The sequence below is a fragment of the Zophobas morio genome, unplaced genomic scaffold, assembly GCF_036711695.1.
Source record: "Zophobas morio isolate AGI-343-1 ecotype UQ-CSIRO unplaced genomic scaffold, CSIRO_AGI_Zmor_V1 ptg000008l, whole genome shotgun sequence".
Lineage (NCBI taxonomy): Eukaryota > Metazoa > Arthropoda > Insecta > Coleoptera > Tenebrionidae > Zophobas > Zophobas morio.
The window spans coordinates 3,960,537-3,987,847 of NW_026972113.1; the positions used below are offsets into that span (position 1 = coordinate 3,960,537).

At 33.0% G+C, this 27,311-nt stretch overlaps 3 protein-coding genes across 3 annotated transcripts in view; 1 reads left to right on the plus strand and 2 right to left on the minus strand.

Annotated features, from left to right (window-relative positions):
• The first annotated feature begins 609 nt into the window (after nt 1-609).
• On the plus strand, nt 610-12,692 carry LOC135125110 (ATP-dependent RNA helicase DDX54). Its single transcript, XM_064050459.1, has 7 exons — nt 610-1,049; nt 1,094-1,786; nt 1,843-2,265; nt 11,560-11,763; nt 11,810-12,123; nt 12,174-12,309; nt 12,360-12,692. Exons 1-7 carry the CDS (start codon nt 867-869, stop codon nt 12,672-12,674), a joined length of 2,268 nt encoding a protein of 755 aa, XP_063906529.1. The 5' UTR covers nt 610-866; the 3' UTR covers nt 12,675-12,692.
• On the minus strand, nt 12,657-13,942 carry LOC135125111 (uncharacterized). Its single transcript, XM_064050460.1, has 5 exons — nt 13,892-13,942; nt 13,548-13,846; nt 13,311-13,507; nt 13,082-13,262; nt 12,657-13,035 (listed from the first exon to the last, which is right to left on the minus strand). Coding segments are annotated over exons 1-5 (1,026 nt in total). The 5' UTR covers nt 13,894-13,942; the 3' UTR covers nt 12,657-12,688.
• Nucleotides 13,943-14,074: 132 nt separating this feature from the next.
• The window catches only part of LOC135125112 (ras-related and estrogen-regulated growth inhibitor-like), a 194,381-nt gene continuing 181,144 nt past the window's right edge, over nt 14,075-27,311 (minus strand). Inside the window, exons 4-5 of the mRNA XM_064050461.1 lie at nt 25,566-25,747; nt 14,075-14,674 (exon numbers count right to left, since the gene is read on the minus strand). Coding sequence (XP_063906531.1) covers nt 14,416-14,674; nt 25,566-25,747 — 441 coding nt within the window. The 3' untranslated portion in view covers nt 14,075-14,415. The remainder of the gene's footprint in view (nt 14,675-25,565; nt 25,748-27,311) is intronic.

The following is a 27,311-nucleotide window of genomic DNA, read 5'->3' on the forward strand; positions in this document are numbered from 1 at the left end:
TAATTCTTCATTACAACACCTATGTGATTGACATTTTTCTTAGGTGCAAATTTTTGAACCTAAAGTTACAGCAACTACGAACTTTTATAGTCACATATAAGACAGTCAGAAACAAGTTTCTAAAAAGTGTTGTCGCTCTTAACATAAATGTGAAATTTCTTTTGAAAAACTACAGCGACCTTTGTGATCTTGTATTCCTAGTGGACGACATGTTCGGATTTCAAATTATGTGTGTCTTTGCAGTGGTTTTAACCTTGCTGGTCAAAGTCGTCGTGTTTTCTATATATTCATACGCGAAAATAGTAGACAATACTAGAGACGTTGACGTTATAATATTTGTTACAAACTTATGGGGAAGCTTTTCTTTTCTGGTATGTACAATATCTATGCTTTATTAAATATAATTAATATGTGTTTTTAGAGTTTCGGTTTCGTTGTGTCTCTTTCTTGCAAAAGGGTGCAAGACGAACTGCAACGTGCCGCTTTCATCAGTTTCGAAATGTTGCTACATTTCCCTCTTAAACCTTTAACCAATCACAATGCACTAGAACAAGACGTCATTCTTTTGACAGGTGTGACCACCAACAAATCACCTGTTTTTTCAGCTGCTGGGTTTTTTAAAATCGACTGTACGACGATGTTCATCCTGGTTAGCTCTGTTTCGAATTTTGTACTTCTAGCACTGCAGTATCGCATTTAAAATTGCCTATTTTTTCGAATAAAAACATTTAATTTTCTTTCACCAACCTAACCCAACAAAAGTCACTAAATCTTAAACCCACGTTGTAATCTGTCAACACCTGACATAACCTGAAAACCCGTTTCTTATTTCGACTGTGTTTTTGTGTTATAATTAAAACCCCAAAATGGCTTCTCTCCCGGGTTTCGCCAACCCCAACGAAGCCGTCGAAATCGACACCCCCGAAGAAAAACCCAAGAAGAAAACCTCGAAAAAAAGCGGCGGTTTCCAGTCCATGGGGCTCAGTTTCAATGTCATCAAAGGTGTTACGAAACGCGGCTACCAGCAGCCTACCCCCATTCAAAGAAAAGTAAGTCGCAATTAGTTCAAAACAAACCTAACCTCAATTTGTAGACCATCCCCCTTGTCCTTGAAGGCAGGGATGTTGTAGCTATGGCACGCACCGGCAGCGGCAAAACCGCATGTTTTCTCATCCCCATGTTCGAGAAACTGAAAATGCGAAGCGCCAAAGCGGGCGCTCGCGCTCTTATATTGTCCCCAACGCGAGAATTGGCTCTACAGACTTTGAAATTTATCAAGGAGTTGGGGCGCTTCATGGGGTTGAAGTCGGCGGTGATTCTAGGGGGGGACTCCATGGATGATCAATTTTCGGCGATTCATGGCAATCCGGATATTATTGTGGCCACGCCGGGCCGATTTTTGCACGTGTGTATTGAAATGGAGCTGAAATTGACCAGTTTGGAGTATGTGGTGTTTGATGAGGCCGATCGTTTGTTTGAAATGGGGCTGGGGGAGCAGTTGAGCGAGATTGTTAATAGGTTACCGGATTCGCGACAAACGGTGTTGTTTTCAGCCACGTTACCGAAAGTGTTAGTAGAGTTTGCCAAAGCTGGGTTAAATGACCCAGTGTTGCTGAGATTGGACGTCGAGTCAAAAATCCCTGAAGAATTGCAGTTGTGGTATGTCACAGTGCGACCAGAGGAACGAGTCGCCGCTCTACTCGTTCTACTAAAAGACTACATTGACAGTCAACAACAGACTATAATTTTTGCGGCCACTAGACACCACGTGGAGTATCTTCACATGGTGGGTTAGCTTACGAACGAAATTAACAAACTTGGAATTGTAATTATTTGTTGTAGGTTTTAGACCGTGTGGGTATAAGTAACACCTATATCTACTCAAACCTGGACCCTTCTGCTCGCAAAATCAATGCTGCTAAATTCTCAACCGGAAAAGTCAAAGTTCTGGTGGTGACAGACGTGGCGGCTCGGGGTATCGACATCCCCCAATTAGACAACGTCATCAATTATAATTTCCCGGCCAAATCCAAGTTGTTCGTGCACAGGGTGGGCCGATGTGCCCGAGCCGGGCGCTCGGGGACCGCTTTCTCGTTGGTGTCACCAGACGAGCATGCGCACTTGCTCGATTTGCATTTGTTTTTGGGGCGACCTCTGGCCATCGTCACGAAAAACGGCGAGGGATCCGTGGGGAAGATACCCCAAGGGTTGCTGGAGGAGCAGCATGAGGCCTTGTTGACGTTGCACGAAAATTACGTCGATCTGGTAATTTATGTTTCCGAGATTGGTAACAAATGTCACTATCGACTCAATTAAAATAATTCGGCATAAATTGTGGGTGATGTTTTGGGGGATTTGCCGTGTGTGGGGGGCGTAAGACGGTTTCAACAGAGAACATAGAGAAGCGTCATAGTTTAAATTAAATGACGGTTGAGGACTCCTCGACTTATGTTGGTAACAGTGTTTGTTTCTAACTAGGCATAAAATTAACTACACTCAACTTTCGACAAATTGACACTAGATTTACCAGAATATTACAAGCTGCTTGGATTTTACAATTTCTCGGTTTTCAGTTTTTCTCTTCAATTTTACGATTTTTAAATATTTCGATTTTTCAATTTTTGACTTTTATAAACTCTGTATTTGTCGATTTTTCAATTAATTGATTTTTCAGGTTTTTTGGTTTTTCAATTTTTTCAGGTTTCGATTTTTCAACTTCACTTTTTTGATTTTTCGATTTCTCAATTTTTCAATTTTTTAATTTCTCAGTTTTTGGACATTTCAGTTTTGAGATTTTTCAGTTTACTTATTATTCAATTTTTCGATTTTTTTACGGTTTCGATATTTCGACTTCACTTTTTTTATTGTTAGTTTTTCGGTTCATTAGATTCTCAGTTTTTGGATATTTCAGTTTTTCAAATATTTCGATTTCTTAATCTTTTGATTTTTCGACTTCCCGGTTTTAGATTTTCTGTTTTTCAATAGTCATTTTGTCAAATTTTCGATTTTTTAATTTTCCAAATTTGACTTTCATTAACTCTCAATTTTTCGATTTTTTAAATTAATCAATGTTTTCATTTTCCCACTACTTGACCTTCGAGTGTTTCGATTTTCCTGTTCTTCAATTCTTTAATTTTTTTAATTTTCAGGTTTTTGATTTTTCAATTTTTCGATTTTTTTAAGGTTTCGATATTTCGACTTCACTTTTTTTATTCTCAGTTTTTCCGGTTCATTAGATTCTCAGTTTTGGATATTTCAGTTTTTCGATTCGTCAGTTTTTCTTTCATTTTTCAGTTTTTCGATATTTCAGTTTTGGAATTTTTCAATATTTCGATTCTTCGGCTTTTCTATTTTTGACTTCTGGATTTTTCAATGTGTCTGCCTTTTTACTTTTTCAATTTTTCAATATTTCTTAATCTTTCGATTTTTCGACTTCCTGGTTTTCGATGTTGTTTTTCAATTTTTCGATTTGTTAATTTTTCATTCCCGATTTATCGAGATTTGATTGTTCAGGTTTTCGATTTATCAATTTTTTATTTTGGCCTATTTCGGTTTCTCAGTTTTTCCATTTTTTCGTTTTTTGATTTTTCCGCTTTTCCAATTTTTCAACTTTTAACTTTTTGTTTGTCGATTTCTCTATTTGTCGATTTTTCGACTTCATCAATTTTCGATTTCTCCTTCTTTGGATCTTTCAGTCTCTCAGTTTTTCAATTTTTCGAATTTTTAAGTTTTTTGAATTCTCGACTTATCGAGATTTGGATTTTTCGACATTTTAATTGTCAATTTCTCAATTTATAAATTGTTCAGTTTTTAACTTTTTGATTTTTCGATTTTGGCCTATTTCGGTTTCTCAATTATTTGACTTTTCGACTCCACGATTTCTCGGTTTTTCGATTCGTCAGTTTTTCATTCATTTTTCAGTTTTTCGATATTTCAGTTTTGGGATTTTTCAATATTTCTGTTCTTCGACTTTTCCATTCTTGACTTCTGGATTTTTCGATGTGTCGACTTTTTACTTTTTCGATTTTTAAATTTTGGACTTCTCAATTTTTTGGTATTTTAATTTTTCAATATTTAAAATTTTAGATTTTTCGATTTCTCGAGTTTTCATTTCAGCTCTCCCATATTTCAATTTTTCAAATGTTTCGATTTCTTAATCTTTCGATTTTTCGATTTCCCGGTTTTAGATTTTCTGTTTTTCAGTTCTTCGGTTTTTAAATTTTAGATTTTTCAGTTTTTTGATATTTTAATTTTTCAGTGTTTAAAATTTTAGATTTTTCGATTTGTCGATTTTTCATTTCTTTCTTTGATATTTCAGTTTTTCAAGTTTTCAAAATTTTCAAATGTTTTGATTTCTTAAACTATCTATTTTTCGACTTCCCGGTTTTAGATTTTCTGTTTTTCAATTGTGGTTTTTTCAAATTTTCGATTTTTCAAATTTTCAAATGTGACATTTATAAACTGTCAATTTTTCGATTTTTCAATTAATCGATGTTTTGATATTCCCAGTTCGTGACTTTCGAGGGTTTCGATATTCCTGTTCTTCAATTCTTTAATTTTTCGATTTTTCAGGTTTCTGATTTTTTATTTTTTAGTTTTTTTAACGTTTCGATTTTTCGACTTCACTTTTTGGATTTTTCGATTGCTCAGTTTTTCGACTTTTGGGTTCTCAGTTTTTGGATATTTCAGTTTTCGGATTTTTCAGGCTTTCCATTTTTCAGTTTTTCGATATTGAAGTTTTAGGATTTTTCAATATTTCGATTCTTCGACTTTTCGATTTTTGGCTTCTGGACTTTTCGACGTGTTTTTTTTACTTTTTCAATTTTTCAATTTTTCGATTGCTTAATCTTTCGATTTTTCGACTTCCCGGTTTTAGATTTTCTGTTTTCAATTGTTGTTTCAAATTTTTCGATTTTTTAATGTTTCGATTTCCTGATTTAGTTTTCCATTTTTAGTTTTTCTTTCATTTTTCAGTTTTTCGATATTTCAGTTTTGGGATTGTTCAATATTTCGATTCTTCAACTTTTCGATTTTTGACTCCTGGATTTTTCGATGTGTCGATTTTTTTACTTTTTCGATATTTAAATTTTGGATTTTTTTAATTTTTAAAATTTTAGATTTTTCGATTTTTCATTTCAGTTTTTCGATATTTCAATTTTTTTTCAAATATTTCGATTTCTTAATCTTTTGATTTTTCGACTTCCCGGTTTTAGATTTTCTGTTTTTCAATTGTCATTTTGTCAAATTTTCGATTTTTTAATTTTTCAAATTTGACTTTTATAAACTCTCAATTTTTCGATTTTTAAATTTATCGATGTTTTGATTTTCCCATATCTTGACCTGCGAGTGTTTCGATTTTCCTGTTCTTCAATTCTTTAATTTTTTTATTTTTCAGGTTTTTGATTTTTCAATTTTTCGATTTTTTAAGGTTCCTGTTTTCGACTTCACTTTTTTGATTTTTCGATTTTTCAGTTTTTAGATATTTCAGTTTTGGGATTTTTCAATATTTCTGTTCTTCGACTTTTCCATTCTTGACTTCTGGATTTTTCGATGTGTCGACTTTTTACTTTTTCGATTTTTAAATTTTAAACTTCTCAATTTTTTGGTATTTTAATTTTTCAATATTTAAAATTTTAGATTTTTCGATTTCTCGAGTTTTCATTTCAGCCCTCCCATATTTCAATTTTTCAAATGTTCCGATTTCTTAATCTTTCGATTTTTGGATTTCCCGGTTTTAGAGTTTCTGTTTTTCAATTCTTCTGTTTTTAAATTTTAGATTTTTCAATTTTTTGATATTTTAATTTTTCAATGTTTAAAATTTTAGATTTTTCGATTTCTCGATTTTTCATTTCATTTCTTTGATATTTCAGTTTTTCAAGTTTTAAAAATTTTCAAATGTTTTGATTTCTTAAACTATCTATTTTTCGACTTCCCGGTTTTAGATTTTCTGTTTTCAATTGTCGTTTTAAATTTTTCGATTTTTTAATGTTTCGGTTTCCTGATTTAGTTTTCCATTTTTAGTTTTTCTTTCATTTTTCAGTTTTTCGATATTTCAGTTTTGGGATTGTTCAGTTTTGGGATTGTTCAATATTTCGATTCTTGGACTTTTCGATTTTTGACTCCTGGATTTTTCGATGTGTCGATTTTTTTACTTTTTCGATATTTAAATTTTGGATTTTTTTAATTTTTAAAATTTTAGATTTTTCGATTTCTCGATTTTTCATTTCAGTTTTTCGATATTTCAATTTTTTTTCAAATATTTCGATTTCTTAATCTTTTGATTTTTCGACTTCCCGGTTTTAGATTTTCTGTTTTTCAATTGTCATTTTGTCAAATTTTCGATTTTTTAATTTTTCAAATTTGACTTTTATAAACTCTCAATTTTTCGATTTTTAAATTTATCGATGTTTTGATTTTCCCATATCTTGACCTGCGAGTGTTTCGATTTTCCTGTTCTTCAATTCTTTAATTTTTTTATTTTTCAGGTTTTTGATTTTTCAATTTTTCGATTTTTTAAGGTTCCTGTTTTCGACTTCACTTTTTTGATTTTTCGATTTTTCAGTTTTTAGATATTTCAGTTTTGCGATTTTTCAATATTTCTGTTCTTCGACTTTTCCATTCTTGACTTTTGGATTTTTCGATGTGTCGACTTTTTATTTTTTCGATTTTTAAATTTTAGACTTCTCAATTTTTTGGTATTTTAATTTTTCAATATTTAAAATTTTAGATTTTTCGATTTCTCGATTTTTCATTTCAGCTCTCCCATATTTCAATTTTTCAAATGTTTCGATTTCTTAATCTTTCGATTTTTCGGTTTCCCGGTTTTAGATTTTCTGTTTTTCAATTCTTCGGTTTTTAAATTTTAGATTTTTCAGTTTTTTGATATTTTAATTTTTCAATGGTTAAAATTTTAGATTTTTCGATTTCTCGATTTTTCATTTCATTTGTTCGATATTTCAGTTTTTCAAGTTTTCAAAATTTTCAAATGTTTTGATTTCTTAAACTATCTATTTTTCGACTTCCCGGTTTTAGGTTTTCTGTTTTTCAATTGTCGTTTTTTCAAATTTTCGATTTTTCAATTTTTCAAATTTGACATTTATAAACTGTCCATTTTTCGATTTTTCAATTAATCGATGTTTTGATATTCCCAGTTCGTGACTTTCGAAGGTTTCGATATTCCTGTTCTTCAATTCTTTAATTTTTCGATTTTTCAGGTTTCTGATTTTTTATTTTTTATTTTTTTAACGTTTCGATTTTTCGACTTCACTTTTTGGATTTTTCGATTGCTCAGTTTTTCGACTTTTTAGGTTCTCAGCTTTTGGATATTTCAGTTTTCGGATTTTTCAGGTTTTCCATTTTTTAGTTTTTCTTTCATTTTTCAGTTTTTCGATATTTCAGTTTTAGGATTTTTCAATATTTCGATTCTTCGACTTTTCGATTTTTGACTCCTGGATTTTTCGATGTGTCGATTTTTTTACTTTTTCGATATTTAAATTTTAGATTCTTTTAATTTTTAAAATTTTAGATTTTTCGATTTCTCGATTTTTCATTTCAGTTCTTCGATATTTCAATTTTTCAAATATTTCGATTTCTTAATCTTTTGATTTTTCGACTTCCCGGTTTTAGATTTTCAGTTTTTCATTGTCATTTTGTCAAATTTTCGATTTTTTAATTTTTCAAATTTGACTTTTATAAACTCTCAATTTTTCGATTTTTAAATTTATCGATGTTTTGATTTTCCCATTTCTTTACCTGCGAGTGTTTCGATTTTCCTGTTCTTCAATTCTTTAATTTTTTTATTTTTCAGGTTTTTGATTTTTCAATTTTTCGATTTTTTAAGGTTCCTGTTTTCGACTTCACTTTTTCGATTTGTCGATTTTTTTACTTTTTCGATTTTTAAATTTTAGATTTTTTTAATTTTTAAAATTTTAGATTTTTCGACTTCTCGAATTTTCATTTCAGTTCTTCGATATTTCAATTTTTCAAATATTTCGATTTCTTAATCTTTTGATTTTTCGACTTCCCGGTTTTAGATTTTCTGTTTTTCAATTGTCATTTTGTCAAATTTTCGATTTTTTAATTTTCCAAATTTGACTTTCATTAACTCTCAATTTTTCGATTTTTCAATAAATCAATGTTTTGATTTTCCCATTTCTTGACCTGCGAGTGTTTCGATTTTCCTGTTTTTCAATTCTTTAATGTTTTTATTCTTCAGGTTTTTGATTTTTCAATTTTTCGATTTTTTAAGGTTCTTGTTTTCGACTTCACTTTTTTGATTTTTCGATTTTTCAGTGTTTAGATATTTCAGTTTTAGGATTTTTCAATATTTCAATTCTTCGGCTTTTCTATTTTTGACTTCTGGATTTTTCAATGTGTCTGCCTTTTTACTTTTTCGATTTTTCAATTTTTGGATTTTTAAATTTTAGATTTTTCAGTCTTTTGATAATATTTTAATTTTTCAATATTTCTTAATCCTTCGATTTTTCGACTTCCTGGTTTTAGATGTTCTGTTTTTCAATTTTTCGATTTGTTAATTTTTCATTCCCGATTTATCGAGATTTGATTATTCAGGTTTTCGATTTATCAATTTTTTATTTTGGCCTATTTCGGTTTCTCAGTTTTTCCAGTTTTCCATTTTTTCGTTTTTTGATTTTTCCGCTTTTCCAATTTTTCAACTTTTAACTTTTTGTTTGTCGATTTCTCTATTTGTCGATTTTTCGACTTCATCACTTTTCGATTTCTCGTTCTTTGGATCTTTCAATCTCTCAGTTTTTCAATTTTTCGAATTTTTAAGTTTTTTGAATTCTCGATTTATCGAGATTTGGATTTTTCGACATTTTAATTGTCAATTTCGGTTTCTCAATTATTTGACTTTTCGCCTCCACGATTTCTTAATCTTTTGATTTTTCGATTTCTCGGTTTTTCGATTCGTCAGTTTTTCTTTCATTTTTCAGTTTTTCGATATTTCAGTTTTGGGATTTTTCAATATTTCTGTTCTTCGACTTTTCCATTCTTGACTTCTGGATTTTTCGATGTGTCGACTTTTTACTTTTTCGATTTTTAAATTTTAGACTTCTCAATTTTTTGGTATTTTAATTTTTCAATATTTAAAATTTTAGATTTTTCGATTTCTCGATTTTTCATTTCAGCTCTCCCATATTTCAATTTTTCAAATGTTTCGATTTCTTAATCTTTCGATTTTTCGATTTCCCGGTTTTAGATTTTCTGTTTTTCAATTCTTCGGTTTTTAAATTTTAGATTTTTCAGTTTTTTGATATTTAAATTTTTCAATAGTTAAAATTTTAGATTTTTCGATTTCTCGATTTTTCATTTTATTTCTTCGATATTTCAGTTTTTCAAGTTTTCAAAATTTTCAAATGTTTTGATTTCTTAAACTATCTATTTTTCGACTTCCCGGTTTTAGGTTTTCTGTTTTTCAATTGTCGTTTTTTCAAATTTTCGATTTTTCAATTTTTCAAATTTGACATTTATAAACTGTCAATTTTTCGATTTTTCAATTAATCGATGTTTTGATATTCCCAGTTCGTGACTTTCGAGGGTTTCGATATTCCTGTCCTTCAATGCTTTAATTTTTCGATTTTTCAGGTTTCTGATTTGTCATTTTGTCAAATTTTCGATTTTTTAATTTTCCAAATTTGACTTTCATTAACTCTCAATTTTTCGATTTTTCAATTAATCAATGTTTTCATTTTCCCACTACTTGACCTTCGAATGTTTCGATTTTCCTGTTCTTCAATTCTTTAATTTTTTTATTTTTCACGTTTCTGATTTTTTATTTTTTATTTTTTTTTAACGTTTCGATTTTTCGACTTCACTTTTTGGATTTTTCGATTGCTCAGTATTTCGACTTTTTAGGTTTTCAGTTTTTGGATATTTCAGTTTTCGATTTTTCAGGTTTTCCATTTTTCAGTTTTTCTTTAATTTTTCAGTTTTTCGATATTTCAGTTTTGGGATTTTTCAATATTTCGATTCTTCGACTTTTCGATTTTTGGCTTCTGGAGTTTTCGATATGTCAATTTTTTTACTTTATCGATTTTTCAATTTTTCGATTGCTTAATCTTTCGATTTTTTAATGTTTCGATTTCCCGATTTAGTTTCCCATTTTTAGTTTTTCTTTCATTTTTCAGTTTTTCGATATTTCAGTTTTGGGATTTTTCAATATTTCGATTCTTCGACTTTTCGATTTTTGACTCCTGGATTTTTCGATGTGTTGATTTTTTTAGTTTTTCGATTTTTGAATTTTTCGATTTTTAAATTTTAGATTTTTTAATTTTTACAATTTTAGATTTTTCTATTTCTCGATTTTTCATTTCAGTTCTTTGATATTTCAATTTTTCAAGTTTTCGAATTTTTCAAATATTTCGATTTCGTAATCTTTTGATTTTTCGACTTCCCGGTTTTAGGTTTTCTGTTTTTCAATTGTCATTTTGTCAAATTTTCGATTTTTTAATTTTCCAAATTTGACTTTCATTAACTTTCAATTTTTCGATTTTTCAATTAATCAATGTTTTCATTTTCCCACTACTTGACCTTCGAGTGTTTCGATTTTCCTGTTCTTCAATTCTTTAATTTTTTTATTTTTCAGGTTTTTGATTTTTTAATTTTTCGATTTTTTAAGATTCCTGTTTTCGACTTCACTTTTTTGATTTTTCGATTTTTCAGTTTTAGGATTTTGCAATATTTCAATTCTTCGGCTTTTCTATTTTTGACTTCTGGATTTTTCAATGTGTCTGCCTTTTTAGTTTTTAGATTTTTCAATTTTTAAATTTTAGATTTTTCAGTCTTTTGATATTTTAATTTTTCAATATTTCGATTTTTCGACTTCCTGGTTTTCGATGTTGTTTTTCAATTTTTCGATTTGTTCATTTTTCATTCCCGATTTATCGAGATTTGATTATTCAGGTTTTCGATTTATCAGTTTTTCAATTTTATATTTTGGCCTATTTCGGTTTCTCAGTTTTTCTAGTTTTCCATTTTTTCGTTTTTTGATTTTTTCGCTTTTCCAATTTTTCAACTTTTAACTTTTTGTTTGTCGTTCTCAATTTTTCGATTTTTCGACTTCATTACTTTTCGATTTCTCGTTCTTTGGATTTTTCAATGTCTCAATTTTTCAATTTTTCGAATTTTTAAGTTTTTTGAATTCTCGATTTATCGAGATTTGGATTTTTCGAAATTTTAATTGTCAATTTCTCAATTTATAAATTGTTCAATTTTTAACTTTTCGATTTTGGCCTATTTCGGTTTCTCAATTGTTCAACTTTTCGACTCCACGATTTGAGTTGTAGTGAAACAAGTTTTTTTATTGGCATCGACTATTTAAATTTGGCGCTTGAGCATTCCAATGTCAATAAGGGTGGTTTTCCAAAATCAGCCTGTATGTCGCATCTATATTAATCTATGGTTTCAACTTCACATTGTTAAAATTGATTAAACTTGAACAGTGTCGTCATGTGACATTTGTCGTACCAACACGACAAAATAAAATTTTCAAAATGTCAATTTTGATTTAAAAATGGCGTATTTATGAATTTTTCGCAGGTAAGCATGAAAAAAGTCACGGAAAACGCCTATAAACAATATATACGATCAAGACCAGCGGCTTCCTCGGACAGTAATCGTAGGGTTAAAGAAATGCCGTTTGACAAATGCGGCACCCACCCCATATTTAAAAAACGTGACGACTATGTGGAGGAAGAAAGAGAAAACTTGTTGGACCAAATGAAGAGCTATCGGCCACAAGGGGTACGTTCTAAACGTAGGCAACCAACAATACATTTCCCGTTTTCAGACGATTTTCGAAATTTGTGGCAAAAACAAATCCCAGGAGTACTTAGCAATGAAGCAAAAACGCTCCTTCCATAAAGAAAAAATCAGTTCGTTTCATGAAACTCAAGAAAGGAAAGAAGCGGAAATGGAAGGTCAAAATAAAAGTGAAAGCAATTTAGCCATAAGTACGAACGAAGATATTGATGACGCTTTCGAGAAGGTAATTCTACCAAAAAAACGAAAATTGGAACACTTGTATAAGAAAAACAAAAAACAGAAGCTGAGGGATGACAATTTCATACCGTATTTACCGGCGGATCGGCACACAGAAGAAGGGTAAATAAATACTGTGTGACCAAACTCCTCTGAACTTTTAAATTTCATAGCTTAGCGGTGAACAATTTCCAAAATGAAGCAACCAAGGTACAGCTCGACCTCACTCTAGACTCGGAAGACGCGATGAGGAAGAACGCGCAGACGAAGAAATGGGACAGAAAAAAGAAGAAAATGGTGGCAGTGCAAGTACGACCTTCAATTTTTATTGTTTTTTTTTTTTAAACCAGAAATTGTAGGATCAGCGGACTGGGAAAATTAGAACGGAATCAGGAGTGTGGATTCCGGCCACCTACAAAAGCAACAGATACGCGCAATGGAAAGAAAAATCAAAAATAACCAACGAAAGTGACGACGAAAACGAAAATACCAGTCAGTCTAGATTGCAAACGCAACCCAACACCCATTGGGCTAAACACAACAAGAAACTCAAACTGAAGCAACGAAAATCCGAGTTGAAAACAACTGATCAAATCCTGAAAGCGCGGAAAATCGCAGACAAGAAAAAGAACAAACAGAAAAAGAAAGGGAAAAAATCAAGAAGAAACAAATAAATTTATTTAATGTTTTAATCTTTGTTTTGGTTGAATTTCAGTTTTAACATGTTTGCCCACGACGCACTATGAATGGAAACTTTTCCGTTATTAGATTCAACTAGAAGGTGTTTGTACTGTTCAGTGTGAGGCATTAAAAACAAAGTTTTATCATTTTTACTAGGAATTAACCTAATACTGGGGTCTAAAACGTGATTGTCTGTCTTTATTTCAAACATTGTGTTGTCTTGGCAGTGATCAGATAGCTGAAGCTTGACATCGCCGTTGTTTGCAGTGATTTTCGAATTTTCCAAAATTCGAGAAATTTGAATGTCTGCATTAACGTTCTCCAATTGTGCGTTAATGTGGCCATCCAAACCAGCTAAAGCGGACGTAAAAATCACACAATAGTCGAGATTTATACTCACTTAGATTCAGGTTTCCATTTTTAACACACACGTCGCTATTTTTGTGTATATTGTGTAAATTAAAATCGCCGTTGCGCCCCTCAAAGACCCCTTTATCACAGTAGGATGATTCCACGGTGATATTTCCTTCGTTAGTTTTCACCAGAGCGTCCAACCCCTGCAGTCTTTTAGCTTTAATATTCTACAAACATTTAGCCAATTATTAGGCAAACTACACGCTGATGAGTACCCCTATATCAGCTACCACTTTAATATCAGTCGCCACGACAGCCCCCTTCAACACAATATCGCCATTCTGAGTAGTCACGCTAAACAAATCACCTTGAAACTTATTAACGAAAATGTTGCCTTTGCGCGATTGTAGAACCAATTTCGAGCCGCCGAATGCCCCAGCACAAACGTCCCCATGTGCCTGCACATTTAAATCTAAAGTTAACGTAGACAACGCTGTCTTCATACAACTCACTAGCTTTGACCGGGGCTTGAATATTGCACGTGATATTTTCATCGTAGTCCTCCGTCGACGAAAAAATCTTAATGTTGTTACCATCTTGTATGTGTTTGAGGGTATCACGGCCGCTTTTAATCCCAAGTAGCTCGATTTTCAAGCGGTCGCAATTGTGGTGCTCGTGTACATCAAGGGGTTTTACGTTAACTTTGAAGGGTACGTTTACCTGGATGTCGCAGAAGGTCTGGACTGCGAGTTCTTGTAGGGTTACGTTACAGAAGTGTCTTTTGAGGGTGGTGAACAGTTTCGACGTGTTCCTGCAAAAAGGGGGTTATGGGGGCACGTTAAAGGGGCGTCCTTACATTTTCAACCACAGTATTTGAAATAGGTGTTTGACACTGTTGACAGTTCGAGTTTGGTGGACAACCTAATGGCGTTGATTACAAAAGTCACTAGAATTTAGAATTAGGTTAGGTTCGATGTTCAGGCGAGAAAAACAACACACTCAGTAGGACATTCTTATTACCTACGTTACCATTATAGTATAAAAATATAAAATATAAATATATACATTTGCAACATTTACTTTAGCATTATATGCGTTTCGTTCGAAAGCTTTACAAACTTATGAGATCAATGTAAAATTCAAAAACCTCCAGATACGTCTAAATCCTACTGTATATCTCTACTTTTTACATTTTCCAATATCACAAGCCGAGCTTTACAATTTATCGCGCGTTAGACGCTCTAAAAATTCCCTAAAGTCAGTCTTTTTACAATAACATTGTTATTGTCGCCATCGTTTCTTTAGAATGAACCAACAAAGCGCTATGCTCTTAATTAATAAATAAGGAACTTTTACATTTATTTTCTTATCGCTAATCGTTCATATACTAAGAGATGGTCTCTTCTTGCGATCGCCTTTAGAGTTTTTGCCGAATATGTTGCCTAAGACTTTGGAAACGCTGTTGACTCCCAGTTTTCTCCGGATTGGGAGGGCCTTCAGGAGTTGGACGGATCGGGCTTCTCGAAGGAGGGATTGGAAGGCCAAGGAGACTCCAGCGAAGTTTTCGGCCGCGCTGACTTCGTAGAATTGACAGCCGTAGTGGAGGGAGAGTTCTTGTCCGTCGTCCACGCAGATTTGTCTAGAAGAATACACATTTTGGTTTAATATCAGTTTTGTATGTTATATGTTAAGAAATAAACTATTTTGAATACAGTTAAACGAAGTCTGGTTAGGTCAGATCAAGTCAGGTCAGCTCAAGTCAAGTCAGGTCATGTTGAATTGAAATATATTTAAAGTAGATAACCAACGGGAAAAAATGTATGCTCAACGTGGACTTTTTGTGTCTGGTTTTGATGCAGTTTGAATGGATCACGGGGACACCTTGTCTGGTTTGAAAAAATCTTGGGGGTTCCTTTTGTTTTGTTTTTGAAGTAGTTTGAAAGAACCTTGAGAATCCCTTGTCTTGTTTTTTGAAGTAATTCGAAAGAATCTCGGGGACTCCTTATGTTTTGTTTTTGAAGTACATATGTAGTTTGAAAGGATCTTGGGGACTCCATGCGGGTCTTGTTTTTGAAATCATTTGAAAGAATTTTGGGGAATCCGTGAGTTTTATTTTTGAAGTATTTTAAAAGAATCTCGGGGACCCCTTGTGTCTGGTTTTTGAAGTAGTTTGACAGAATCTCGGGGATCCCTTGTGTCTGGTTTATGAAGTAGTTCGAAAGAATTTCGGGTACCCCTTGTGTTTTGTTTTTGAAGTATGTAATTTGAAAGTATCTTGGGGACCTCATGTGGGTCTTGTTTTTGAAATAATTTGAAAAAATCTCGGAGAGTCCGTGGGTTTTATTTTTGAAGTAGTTGGAAAAAATCTCATGGATCCCATGTGTCTGGTTTTTGAAGTAGTTTGAAAGAATCTCAGGGACCCTTTGTGTCTGGGTTATGAAGTAGTTCGAAAGAATCTCGGGGCCGCCTGTTGTTTTGTTTTTGAAGTAGTTTGAAAGAATCTTGAGATTCCTTTGTCTTGATTTTTGAAGTAATTTGAAAGAATCACGGGGACCCCTTGTGTTTTGTTTTTGAAGTACATATGTAGTTTGAAAGGATCTGGGGGACTCCATGCGGGTCTTGTTTTTGAAATAATTTGAAAGAATCTCGGGCAATCCGTGGGTTTTATTTTTGAAGTATTTTGAAAGAATCTCGGAGAACCTTTGTGTCTGGTTTTTGAAGTAGTTGGACAGAATCTCGAGGATTCCTTGTGTCAGGTTTATGAAGTATTTCGAAAGAATCTCGGGGCCGCGTGTTTTTTTTTTGTTTTTGAAGTAGTTTGAAAAAATTTTGAGATTCCCTTGTCTTGTTTTTTGAAGAAATTCGAAAGAATCTCCGGGACCCCTTGTGTCTCGTTTTTGAAGTAGTTTGACAGAATCTCGGGGATCCCTTGTGTCTGGTTTATGAAGTAGTTCGAAAGAATCTCGGGGTCGCCTGTTGTTTTGTTTTTGAAGTAGTTTGAAAGAATCTTGAGATTCCTTTGTTTTGGTTTTTGAAGTAATTTGAAAGAATCTCGGGGACCCCTTGTGTCTGGTTCATGAATTAGTTTGAAAGAATCTCGGGGCCGCCTGTTGTTTTGTTTTTGATATAATTTGAAAGATTCTCGGGGAATCCGTGGGTTTTATTTTTGAAGTATTTTGAAAGAATCTCGGGGACCCCTTGTGTCTGGTTTTTGAAATAGTTTTATAGAATCTCGGGGATCCCTTGTGTCTGGTTTATGAAATAGTTCTAAAGAATTTCGGGGCCGTCTGTTGTTTTGTTTGTTGAAGTAATTCGAAAGAATCTCGGGGACCCCTTGTGTCTGGTTTTTGAAGTACATATGTAGTTTGAATGGATCTTGGGAACTCCATGCGGGTCTTGTTTTTGTAATCATTTGAAAGAATCTCTGGGAATCCGTGGGTTATATTTTTGAAGTATTTTGAAAGAATCTCGTGGAACTCTTGTGTCTGGTTTTTGAAGTAGTTTGACATAATCTCGAGGATCCCTTGTGTCTGGTTTATGAAGTATTTCGAAAGAATTTCGAGGCCGTCTGTTGTTTTGTTTTTGAAGTAGTTTGAAAGAGTCTTGAGATTCCCTTGTCTTGTTTGTTGAAGTAATTCGAAAGAATCTCGGGGACCCCTTCTGTTTTGTTTTTGAAGTACATATGTAGTTTGAAAGGATCTTGGGGCTCCATGCGGGTCTTGTTTTTGAAATAATTTGAAAGAATGTCGGGGAATCCGTGGGTTTTATTTTTGAAGTATTTTGAAAGAATCTCGGGGAACCGTTGTGTCTGGTTTTTGAAGTCTTTTGACAGAATCTCGGGGACCCCTTGTGTCTGGTTTTTGAAGTAGTTTGACAGAATCTCGGAGATCCCTTGTGTCTGGTTTATGAAGTATTTTGAAAGAATCTCGGGGCCGCTTGTTGTTTTGTTTTTGAAGTAGTTTGAAAGAATCTTGAGATTCCATTGTCTTGGTTTTTGAAGTAATTTGAAAGAATCTCGGGGCCGCCTGTTGTTTTGTTTTTGATATAATTTGAAAGAATCTATGGGAATCCGTGGGTTTTGTTTTTAAAGTATTTTGAAAGGATCTTGGGGACTCCATGCGGGTCTTGTTTTTGTAATCATTTGAAAGAATCTCGGGGAATCCGAGGGTTTTATTTTTGAAGTAATTTGAAAGAATCTCGGTGAACCTTTGTGTCTGGTTTTTGAAGTAGTTTGACAGAATCTCGAGGATCCCTTGTGTCTGGTTTATGAAGTATTTCGAAAGAATCTCGGGGTCGCCTGCTGTTTGTTTTTGAAATAGTTTGAAAGAATCTTGAGATTCCTTTGTCTTGGTTTTTTGAAGTAATTTGAAAGAATTTCGGGGATCCCTTGTGTCGGATTTATGAAGTAGTTCGAAGGAATCTCGGGGCCGCAGGTTGTTTTGTTTTTGAAATAATTTGAAAAAATGTCGGAAAATCCGTAGGTTTTATTTTTGAAGTAGTTGGAAAAAATCTCATGGATCCCTTGTGTCTGGTTTTTGAAGTATTTTGAAAGAATCTCGGAGACCCCTTGTGTCTGGTTTTTGAAGTAGTTTGACAGAATCTCGGGGATCCCTTGTGTCTGGTTTATGAAGTATTTTGAAAGAATCTCAGGGCCGCTTGTTGTTTTGTTTTTGAAGTAGTTTGAAAGAATCTTGAGATTCCCTTGTCTTGGTTTTTGAAGTAATTTGAAAGAATCTCGGTCACCCCTTGTGTCTGGTTCATGAATTAGTTTGAAAGAATCTCGGGAAATCCGTGGGTTTTATTTTTGAAGTATTTTGAAAGAATCTCGGGGACCCCTTGTGTCTGGTTTTTGAAATAGTTTCATAGAATCTCGGGGATCCCTTGTGTCTGGTTTATGAAGTAGTTCGAAAGAATCTCGGGGCCGTCTGTTGTTTTGTTTTTGAAGTAGTTTGAAAGAATCTTGAGATTCCGTTGTCTTGTTTGTTGAAGTAATTCGAAAGAATCTAGGGGACCCCTTGTGTTTGGTTTTTGAAGTAGTTTGAAAGAATCTCGGGAACCCCTTGTGTTTTGTTTTTGAAGTACATATGTAGTTCGAAAGTATCTTGGGGACTCCATGCGGGTCTTGTTTTTGTAATTATTCGAAAGAATCTCGGGGAATCCGTGGGTTTTATTTTTCAAGTATTTTGAAAGAATCTCGGAGAACCTTTGTGTCTGGTTTTTGAAGTAGTTTGACAGAATCTCGGGGATCCCTTGTGTCTGGTTTATGAAGTATTTCGAAAGAATCTCGGGACCGCCTGTTGTTTTGTTTTTGAAGTAGTTTGAAAGAATCTTGAGATTCCTTTGTCTTGGTTTTTGAAGTAATTCGAAAGAATCTCGGGTACCTCATGTGGGTCTTGTTTTTGAAATAATTTGAAAAAATCTCGAAGAGTCCGTGGGTTTTATTTTTGAAGTAGTTTTTGAAACCAGGCGCAAGGGATCCATGAGATTTTTTACTTCAAAAGTAGTTTGAAAGAATCTCGAGATCAGATCTGTCAATATGTCAAAACCAGGGGCCTCCAAAATTCTTTCAAATTCGTTTCAAGGTCCTTTCAAATTCTTTCAAAAGCAAAACAGCAGAGGTTCCGACATTCTTTAAATTCTTGCCTCCCAAGATTTCTCTAAATTCTTGAAAAAAAAAAAAAAACACTAGGGACCTCAAAATTCTTTCAATTTTTTTCAAATTGAGAACACAAGAGGTTTTCAGGAATATCCGAAATTCCCAAGGACCCGAAGATTCCTTTAAATTTTTAAATATAACACTACGAATGCCAATATTCTTTCAATTTTATTTCAAAACAAAAACACTATTAAAGTCTCAAAATTGTTTTACATTTTCAAAGTGAAATTCGTTCCAAAACGAAACACCAGAAGTTTCCAAGGTTTTTTCAAATTCTTGCAAAAACATCAGGGTTTCTAACATTCTTTTAAATTCTTAAAAAGACACTATGGATTTCAAGAATTTTTCACATTTTTCGGAACTAAAATACTAGCGGCCCCCAAGACTCTTTTAAAATCGTTTCAACACAAAGAACTAGAAACTCCCAAGATTATTTCCAATTATTTCAAAAACAAAATACCAGGGATACCAACATTGTTTTAAATTCTTAAAGAAAACACTAGGGACCTCAAAATTCTTCGACGTTGACCCCTAGGGTAGGAAGAAATAGGTCTCCGTTTATGTCTGTCAGTCGATTTTTATTATCTTTTAAAAAATACAACATTATCCAAAAAATTACAAGATTCCAAGGCGTGATTCTGGAAAAATGATACCAGTTATCGAAAAAACGTTCAGTTCAGTTCTCCTATCACATTATTTTTTTGGTTCCCACACTGGTTAAGCACGGTGTCGTCATATTTTCAAATTTTTACGAAAACCTAGTACATGTTTACACCTCGATGTTTGCATCTTCTTACTCACATCCGACCGTGTTTGTGTACATTCGTCCCTCACCTAATGCATATTATATGCGCATATTTTATAATTTTTGTCGAATCGCGCTCCAATTTAATTAAAAATGCGATTTATACGTTGTATCCTTATCTAAACTCTCGCCTGTCCGCACATCCGAGCACGTTGTGAAATACTTCTTCTGTTTTTCGTGGTGTCGATCAGATAAATTGCTTAATTAAAGCCAATTAATTATCATTCGCTTACTCCGAATCGCTATCTGAAAGCTGCCACGCATTTTTCGAACGCCTTTAGCCGATCGCTAATTATCTGTCTTAAAATTTAAAATGTCATGATGTATCGGCGGCTTGTGCGCAAAAATCCATGAATTTCACTTTCCATCCGACGTAATCTGAATTTGCGCTTCGTTAGAGTTTGTGGAAGAATGCTACGGATTTTTTTCGAAGATAACCATCGGATGATTTCGTCGATCAGAGGCACCGCGGAATTTGGTGCTGGACTTGTGGATGAATCGTGAAAAAAGGATGCAATGAATCAACGAAACAATGGACTTCCTGGTCGGTGCTTTTGAGTTTTAATTGAAGGAGAATATCGGGCAAACCCGGAAATCTTTGAGCATCCTGTTCTTTGAGTTTAGATATTAAAAGTGTGCGATTTTTTTGACCCTGGTCGCTGAGCTTTCACGTCTGGCTTTAAATCCGCAAAAGCAAAAAGTTCCAACTGGTTTTTGAAGAATTATGTTTTACCAATAACACCATGGCTTCATTACATTCGTGTAGGTCGTATCCCGATATTCTCGGCAAGGTATCACATTCACTCCAGTTGTCAACCACAATACCTATCATTTTTTCCCATCAGAAATTCCACAATATTTTGTAATAGTCGGGTAAGTTAATCGATCAGATCGTTTTATTCGAGTCGATAACAATCGCCACCGAGATATTTAGAGCAGAGAAAATCGGAAATTGTTGCCGCAACAAAGGGTAATTACTACCGGAAAAAGTAGGGGAGAGTCAGAATTTAATCCGGAAAATAAATAAATCAATAAAAATTGTTTGTGGACTCAAATTTGTGTCAAAGGGGTTTAACTACGTGTTTAAATAATAAACACCGTTCGCGAAAAAGAAAAAAGTGGAGCACTAATCCAAGAACGAAAATACAGGCTAAATTTAAGCCAATTTTATACAAACATGACTTACTTAAAGCCGCGTTTGTTTTCTGGTGCCTAATATAGAAAACGTATCCGCCCATTAATATCCATAATTTCTTTAATATCTACTTTAAATAAAGAAGAAAGTTAAAAGAAGGCACATTAAAGTATTGGTGATATATGTAATTGTTTGAGATTCTTATTGTTCGCGTGTTTGTCACCAATAAAGAGACGATATTAAAATAATTTATTTCGTATTGTTACTAGTGTTGCCGAAGTTTCCAAGCGCTTTGTAGGTTACGAGGTTAGTTTTAAAAAACATTGTAAAAATTATACAACGTTTTCGTTGTATAATAACAGAAGTTCGGTTTAATTAAAAAAATTGATCATAATGACTTGGTGTTTAAGAGGTCGTAACTCAAAACGTCAACACGACGATTTACGTTGAAATGTTACAACACCACAAACGTGTCTCTAATTAATAACGAGTCCGCTTCTAAGTAGTAGAAGCATCAATTTATAACATTCCCAAATTAGTGTCTGCCTGATATCATCTTCTATTTACAAAAGTTCCTGTTTTTTGTCTGAAAAGAAATCAGCTTTGGATATTATAGTGGCAGTTTTTTATCTCTTTGTAATCTTAAACTGATCGCTTTCATGCTTGATGTGTTAAATGTGATGTCTGTTTCTTTTGATAAAAGATATCACGAAAATAAACTGATTCAAAGCAAACCATCTTTTTTTAATCGTACCGAGTCGGTTCGGATTTTTCGTCTTGTTTTTATGTTTCCATATAATTCATTCAGTCAGTTTTTATTGGCTGGATTTTTTGGTTAGATTGACAAGACATAACCTGCCTTGAGCGACCCTTTCGGAATCCATATTGTTTATTATCAGAGTTCTGGAGTCCCTAATGCTTTTTTAAGAACTTTGGAATTTTTTGACAAATTTTTCAATTTGAAAATTTAAGCAAAATTTCGTCCATTTTCGAAACTTTACGAAAGACATTTTTTATAGATTTCTAACTTCAATAGTTGGTTTGGGCCTCATTTTTCGATAACGTTTACCATTTTTCCAGAATTGTCCATTGGAATATTGCAATTTTTTGGATTAAAAAAAAAAGATTTTCGAAGAGGAAATTTCTAAAATCTTGCCCCAGAACCTTGAGCACGATATATTTTTGGGGACTTTTTTAACAACCTTTTCAAAACAGAATTTTTTAATACGAAAATTTAAGCCAATTTTCTATCATTTTTGAAATTAAACATTTTCTTGAAAATTTCGAATGCAATTTTTTGTATTTTTAGAAAATTTGATTTTTAAACAGAATATTTCCCAACTTTTGCCGTATGACCTTATACATGATATATTTTTGGAGTCAGCACGTCGAAATCTATATCCCCGATTTTTTGGGATTTTTTTTGACAACTTTTTAAAACAGAATTTTTCAGCATGAAAATTTTAGCCAATTTTCATTTTTGAAATTAAACCAATGACATTTTCTTATAGATTTCGACCTGCAGAAGTTAGTTTCAGCCTCATTTCATCGACAACTTTTACCATTTTTTCCAGAATCGCCCATAAGAGTACTGAAATTTTTTTGGATTAAAAAAAAGATTTTCAAAGAGGATATTTCTAAAATCTTGTCCTAGGACCTTAGACACGGTTTATTTTTGGAGACAACACGTCGAAATCTATATCCTCGATTTTTTTGGAATTTTTTTGTCAATTTTTTCAAAACCAAAATTTTTCAATGTGAAAATTTAGGCCAATTTTTGATCATTTTTGAAAGTTACCCAAAGACATTTTCTTGTATATTTCAACCTGCAGAAATTAGTTCGGCCCTATTTTTCCAATAACTATTACCGTTTTCCAGAATCCGTCCATTGAAATGTTGCAATTTTTTTGATTAAAAAAAAAAATTCAGGCAGAATATTTCAAAAATCTTACCCCGGGACCAATAAACACGCTATATTTTTGGAGTCAACACGTCGAAATCTATCTCCCCGATTTTTTTAGGAATTTTTTGAGACGCAGAATTTTTCAATATGAAAACTTAAAGGCAATTTTTGACCATTTTCAAAATGAAACCAAAGACATTTTCTTGAAAATTGCGAATGCAATTTTTTGTATTTTTAGAAAAATTAATTTTCAAACAAAATATATCCAAAATCTTGGCCCAGGATCTTAGACACGATATATTTTTGGAGTTGGCACGTCGATTTTTTGGGGATTTTTTTGACAACTTTTTCAAAATACAATTTTCAATCTGAAAATTTAAGCCAATTTTCCATCATTTTTGAAATTAAACCAATGACATTTTCTTATATATTTCGACCTGCAGAAGTTAGTTTCGGCCTCACTTCATCGACAACTTTAACCATTTTTCCAGAATCGTCCATGGGAATATATGTATTGCAATTTTTTGGATAAAAAAAAATTCAAACAGCATATTTCTAAAATCTTGCCCCAGGACCTTAAGCACAATACATTTTTGGAATCAACACCTCAAAATCTATATGTCCGATTTTTTTGGAATTTTTTTGACAATTTTTTCAAAACCAACATTTTTCAATGTGAAAATTTAGAACAATTTTTGATCATTTTTGAAAGTTACCCACAGACATTTTCTTGTAGATTTCAACCTGCAGAAATTAGTTCGGCCCTATTTTTCCAACAACTACCGTTTTCCAGAATCCGCCCATTGAAATATTGCAATTTTTTGGTTAAAAAAAAAAATTCAGAAAGAATATTTTAAAAATCTTACCCCGAGACCAATAAACACGGTATATTTTTGGAGTCAACACGTCGAAATCTATATCCCCGATTTTTTTTAGGAATTTTTTGACAAGTTTTTCAGAAGCAGAATTTTTCAGTATGAAAATTTAAAGGCAATTTTCGACCATTTTCAAAATGAAACCAAAGACATTTTCTTGAAAATTTCGAATGCAATTTTTTGTATTTTTAGAAAAATTGATTTTCAAACAGAATATATCCAAAATCTTGGCTCGGGATTTTAGACACGATATATTTTTGGAGTTAGCACGTCGAAATCTGTATCCCCGATTTTTGGGGATTTTTTTTGACAACTTTTTCAAAATATAATTTTTCAATCTGAAAATTTAAGCCAATTTTCCATCATTTTTGAAATTAAACCAATGACATTTTCTTATATATTTCGACCTGCAGAAGTTAGTGTCGGTCTCACTTCATCGAAAACTTTAACCATTTTTCCAGAATCGTCCATTGGAATATATTGCAATTTTTTGGATAAAAAAAATTTCAAACAGAATATTTCTAAAATCTTGCCCCAGGACCTTAAGCACAATATATTTTTGGAATCAACACGTGAAAATCTATATGCCCGATTTTTTTTTGATTTTTTTGACAATCCTTTCAAAACCAAAATTTTTCAATGTGAAAATTTAGACCAATTTTTGATCATTTTTGAAAGTTACCCACAGACATTTTCTTGTAGATTTCAACCTGCAGAAATTAGTTCGTCCCTATTTTTTCAACAACTATTACCATTTTCCAGAATCCGCCCATTGAAATATTGCAATTTTTTGGATTAAAAAAAAGATTTTCAAACAGAATATTTCAAAAATCTTACCCCGGGGCCAATAAACACGCTATATTTTTGGAGTTAACACGTCGAAATCTATATCCCCGATTTTTTAGGAATTTTTTGACAAGTTTTTCAGAACCAGAATTTTTCAATATGAACATTTTGGCCAATTTTCGATCATTTTTGAAATTAAACCAATGACATTTTCCCATAGATTTTGACCTCCAGAAGTTAGTTTCGACCTCATTTTATCGACAACTTTTACCATTTTTCCAGAATCGCCCATTGGAAAATTGACATTTTTTGGATTTAAAAAGAAAATATTGTCAAAGAGGATATTTTTAAAATCTTGCCTAAAGACCTTCGACACGATATATATTTGGAATCAATACGTCGAGATCTATATACTGATTTTTTTGGAAATTTTTTTGACAACATTTTCAAAATCAAAATTTTTCAATATGAAAATTCGACCAATTTTTGATCATTTTTTAAAGTTAACCAAAGACATTTATTTCCTTGTAGATTTCGACCTGCAGAATCTAGTTCGACCCCGTTTTTTTGACAACTATTGCCATTTTTCCAGAATCCACCCATTGGAATATTGCGATTTTTTTGAATAAAAAAAAAGATTTTCGGATAATATTTCTAAAATTTTGCCTCGGGACATCGAAATCCCTACCTCTCATTTTTTGGGAATTTTTTGATAATTTTTTCAAAATCAAAATTTTTCAATCGAAAGAATTTTTTAACAATTAGCATGTCCATATCTATGCCCCTGAATATTTTGGAAATCTTTTGACAACTTTTTTATACGCAGAATTTCTCACTACGAAAATTTAAGCAAATTTTAAGAATTGCGCAACGGGATATTACAATTTTTTTAACTAAGAAAAAAATATTTTCGAACCGACCATGAACATGCTATATTTTTGGAATCAGCACGTCGAAATCTACACCCCTGATTTTTTTAGTAATTTTTTGACAACTTTTTCAGACGCAGAATTTTTCAATTTGAAAATTTAACCCAATTTTCGCGCATTTTCGAATCTTTACTAAAGACATATCGTATTTACTAACTGTTTTATTTGAAACGATTAACAAAATAACGGAATCATTAACTGTTGCGTGTTTGGTAAAACAGTGTCCGATAAAGACACGAATTTACTGTAAAGAAAAGTACCATTTATTTACATATATGTTAATCTCAGATGGTATCGTAACGACGAAATTATGATACAAAATAAATGGCCAAAACCCACCCATTTGTATCTCAGCATAACATCCACGTCTCATTTAAATTAAATTCATAATTTAGGTTCCTTATTCCATAAAGCGAAACCCATCCAGAGGGCAACACCTACCTAGAGTGGTCCAGGTCCCGCTTGTTCCCCAGCAGCAGACTCGTGTAGTACGACGGCAGCTTCAGCTTAGCCAGCTGCCCCAGGATCTCCCCGGCTTCGTGGAAGCTGTGCCTGTCGCTGACCGAGTACACTATGACGAAGGCCTCGCCCCATCGGATGTGCTCGTACAAGCAGCCGTTCTTCTGCAACAAGAGTAAACCGAATTGTAAATTCGGAGGTCTCCACGCTCACTTTCGTCGCTTAATAAATTAACAATGACAAGCGACAGCCATTTGGACTTTCTTCCAGACGACAGCCTCGGCGGAAGAGGACGGCGAGCCGGTTCTGCGCGCGTGGGCCGGACTTAGCGAATTTAATTGGCGCTATCTGACCCTGCCCGGGTTATCGCCGTTTCGCCGGTAAAAGTACGCGAACTTTCATTTGACGCGAGCGATCCCGATGGTAATTTGGCGGCCCACGGCCCATTATGCGGGGTTGGGAGGGCACAGCCAAGTGTGCCAGGTCGGCCGTAAATCAACGCTTTATGTCTTTTCGACAGGGCGAGAAATGGAACGGGCTGGGCGAGACGGGCCGCAGGGATCCGCAATGGGACCCATTCTTCGAGGAGCTATACCGGTTTTTATTTTATTCGGTAAAATTTTGTGATAAGGTTACTAATTCTTACAGATTTCAACCCACAGAGGTTAGTTTCGGTCTCATTTTTTCTATCATTTCTCCAGAAACGTCAATTGGTATATTGCAAATTTTTGAATTAAAAAAAAAGAGCTTCAAACAAAACATTTTGTCTCAGGACCATAAATATGGTGTATTTTTGAAATTAGCACGTCGAAATCTATATAACTGATTTTTTTGGGAATATTTTGATAATGTTCAAAAAGCAGAATTTTTCAACATCAAAATTTTGGAAAAAATTCGACCATTTCCGAGACTTAACTGCAGACATTTTTTCATAAATGTCGACCTATGGAAGTTAGTTTCGGCCTCAATTATTCTATAACTAATACCATTTTTCCAGAATCGCACATTGAAATATTGCAATTTTTTGAACTTAAAAAAATAATAATTTTGAAACCGAATATTTCTAAAAGCTTGTCCCGATACGACAACACTCTATGTTTTAGAAATTAACACATCGAGATCTGTGTCTCTCGATATTTTGGAAATTTTTTGACAACTTCTTCAAAAACAAAATTTTTCAATACATATAAAATTTATGCCGATTCTACCAATTTCTAAACTTAACGAAAGATATTTTCTTACAGATTTTGACCTATAGAGGTTAGTTTCGGTGTCATTTTTTCTATAACTCCTACCATGTTTCCAGAATCGTCTATTGGTATATTGAAAATTTTTGAATTAAAAAAAATTGATCTTCAAACAAAATAGTTATAAAATTTTGTCCCGGGACCATAAATATGCTGTGCTTTTGAAATCAGCACGTCCAAATCTATATAACTGATTTTTTTGGGAATATTTTGACAATTTTCAAAAAGCAGAATTTTTCAAAATCAAAATTTTGGAAAATATTCGACCATTTCCGAGACTTAACTACAGACACTTTTTCATAAATGTCGACCTATGGAAGTTAGTTTCGGCCTGAATCATTCTATAATTAATACCATTTTTCCAGAATCGCCCATTGGAATATTGCAATTTTTTTAACTTAAAAAAATAATAATTTTGAAACCGAAAATTTCTAAAAGCTTACCTCGGTACTATAACACGCTACATTTTTGAAATCAACAC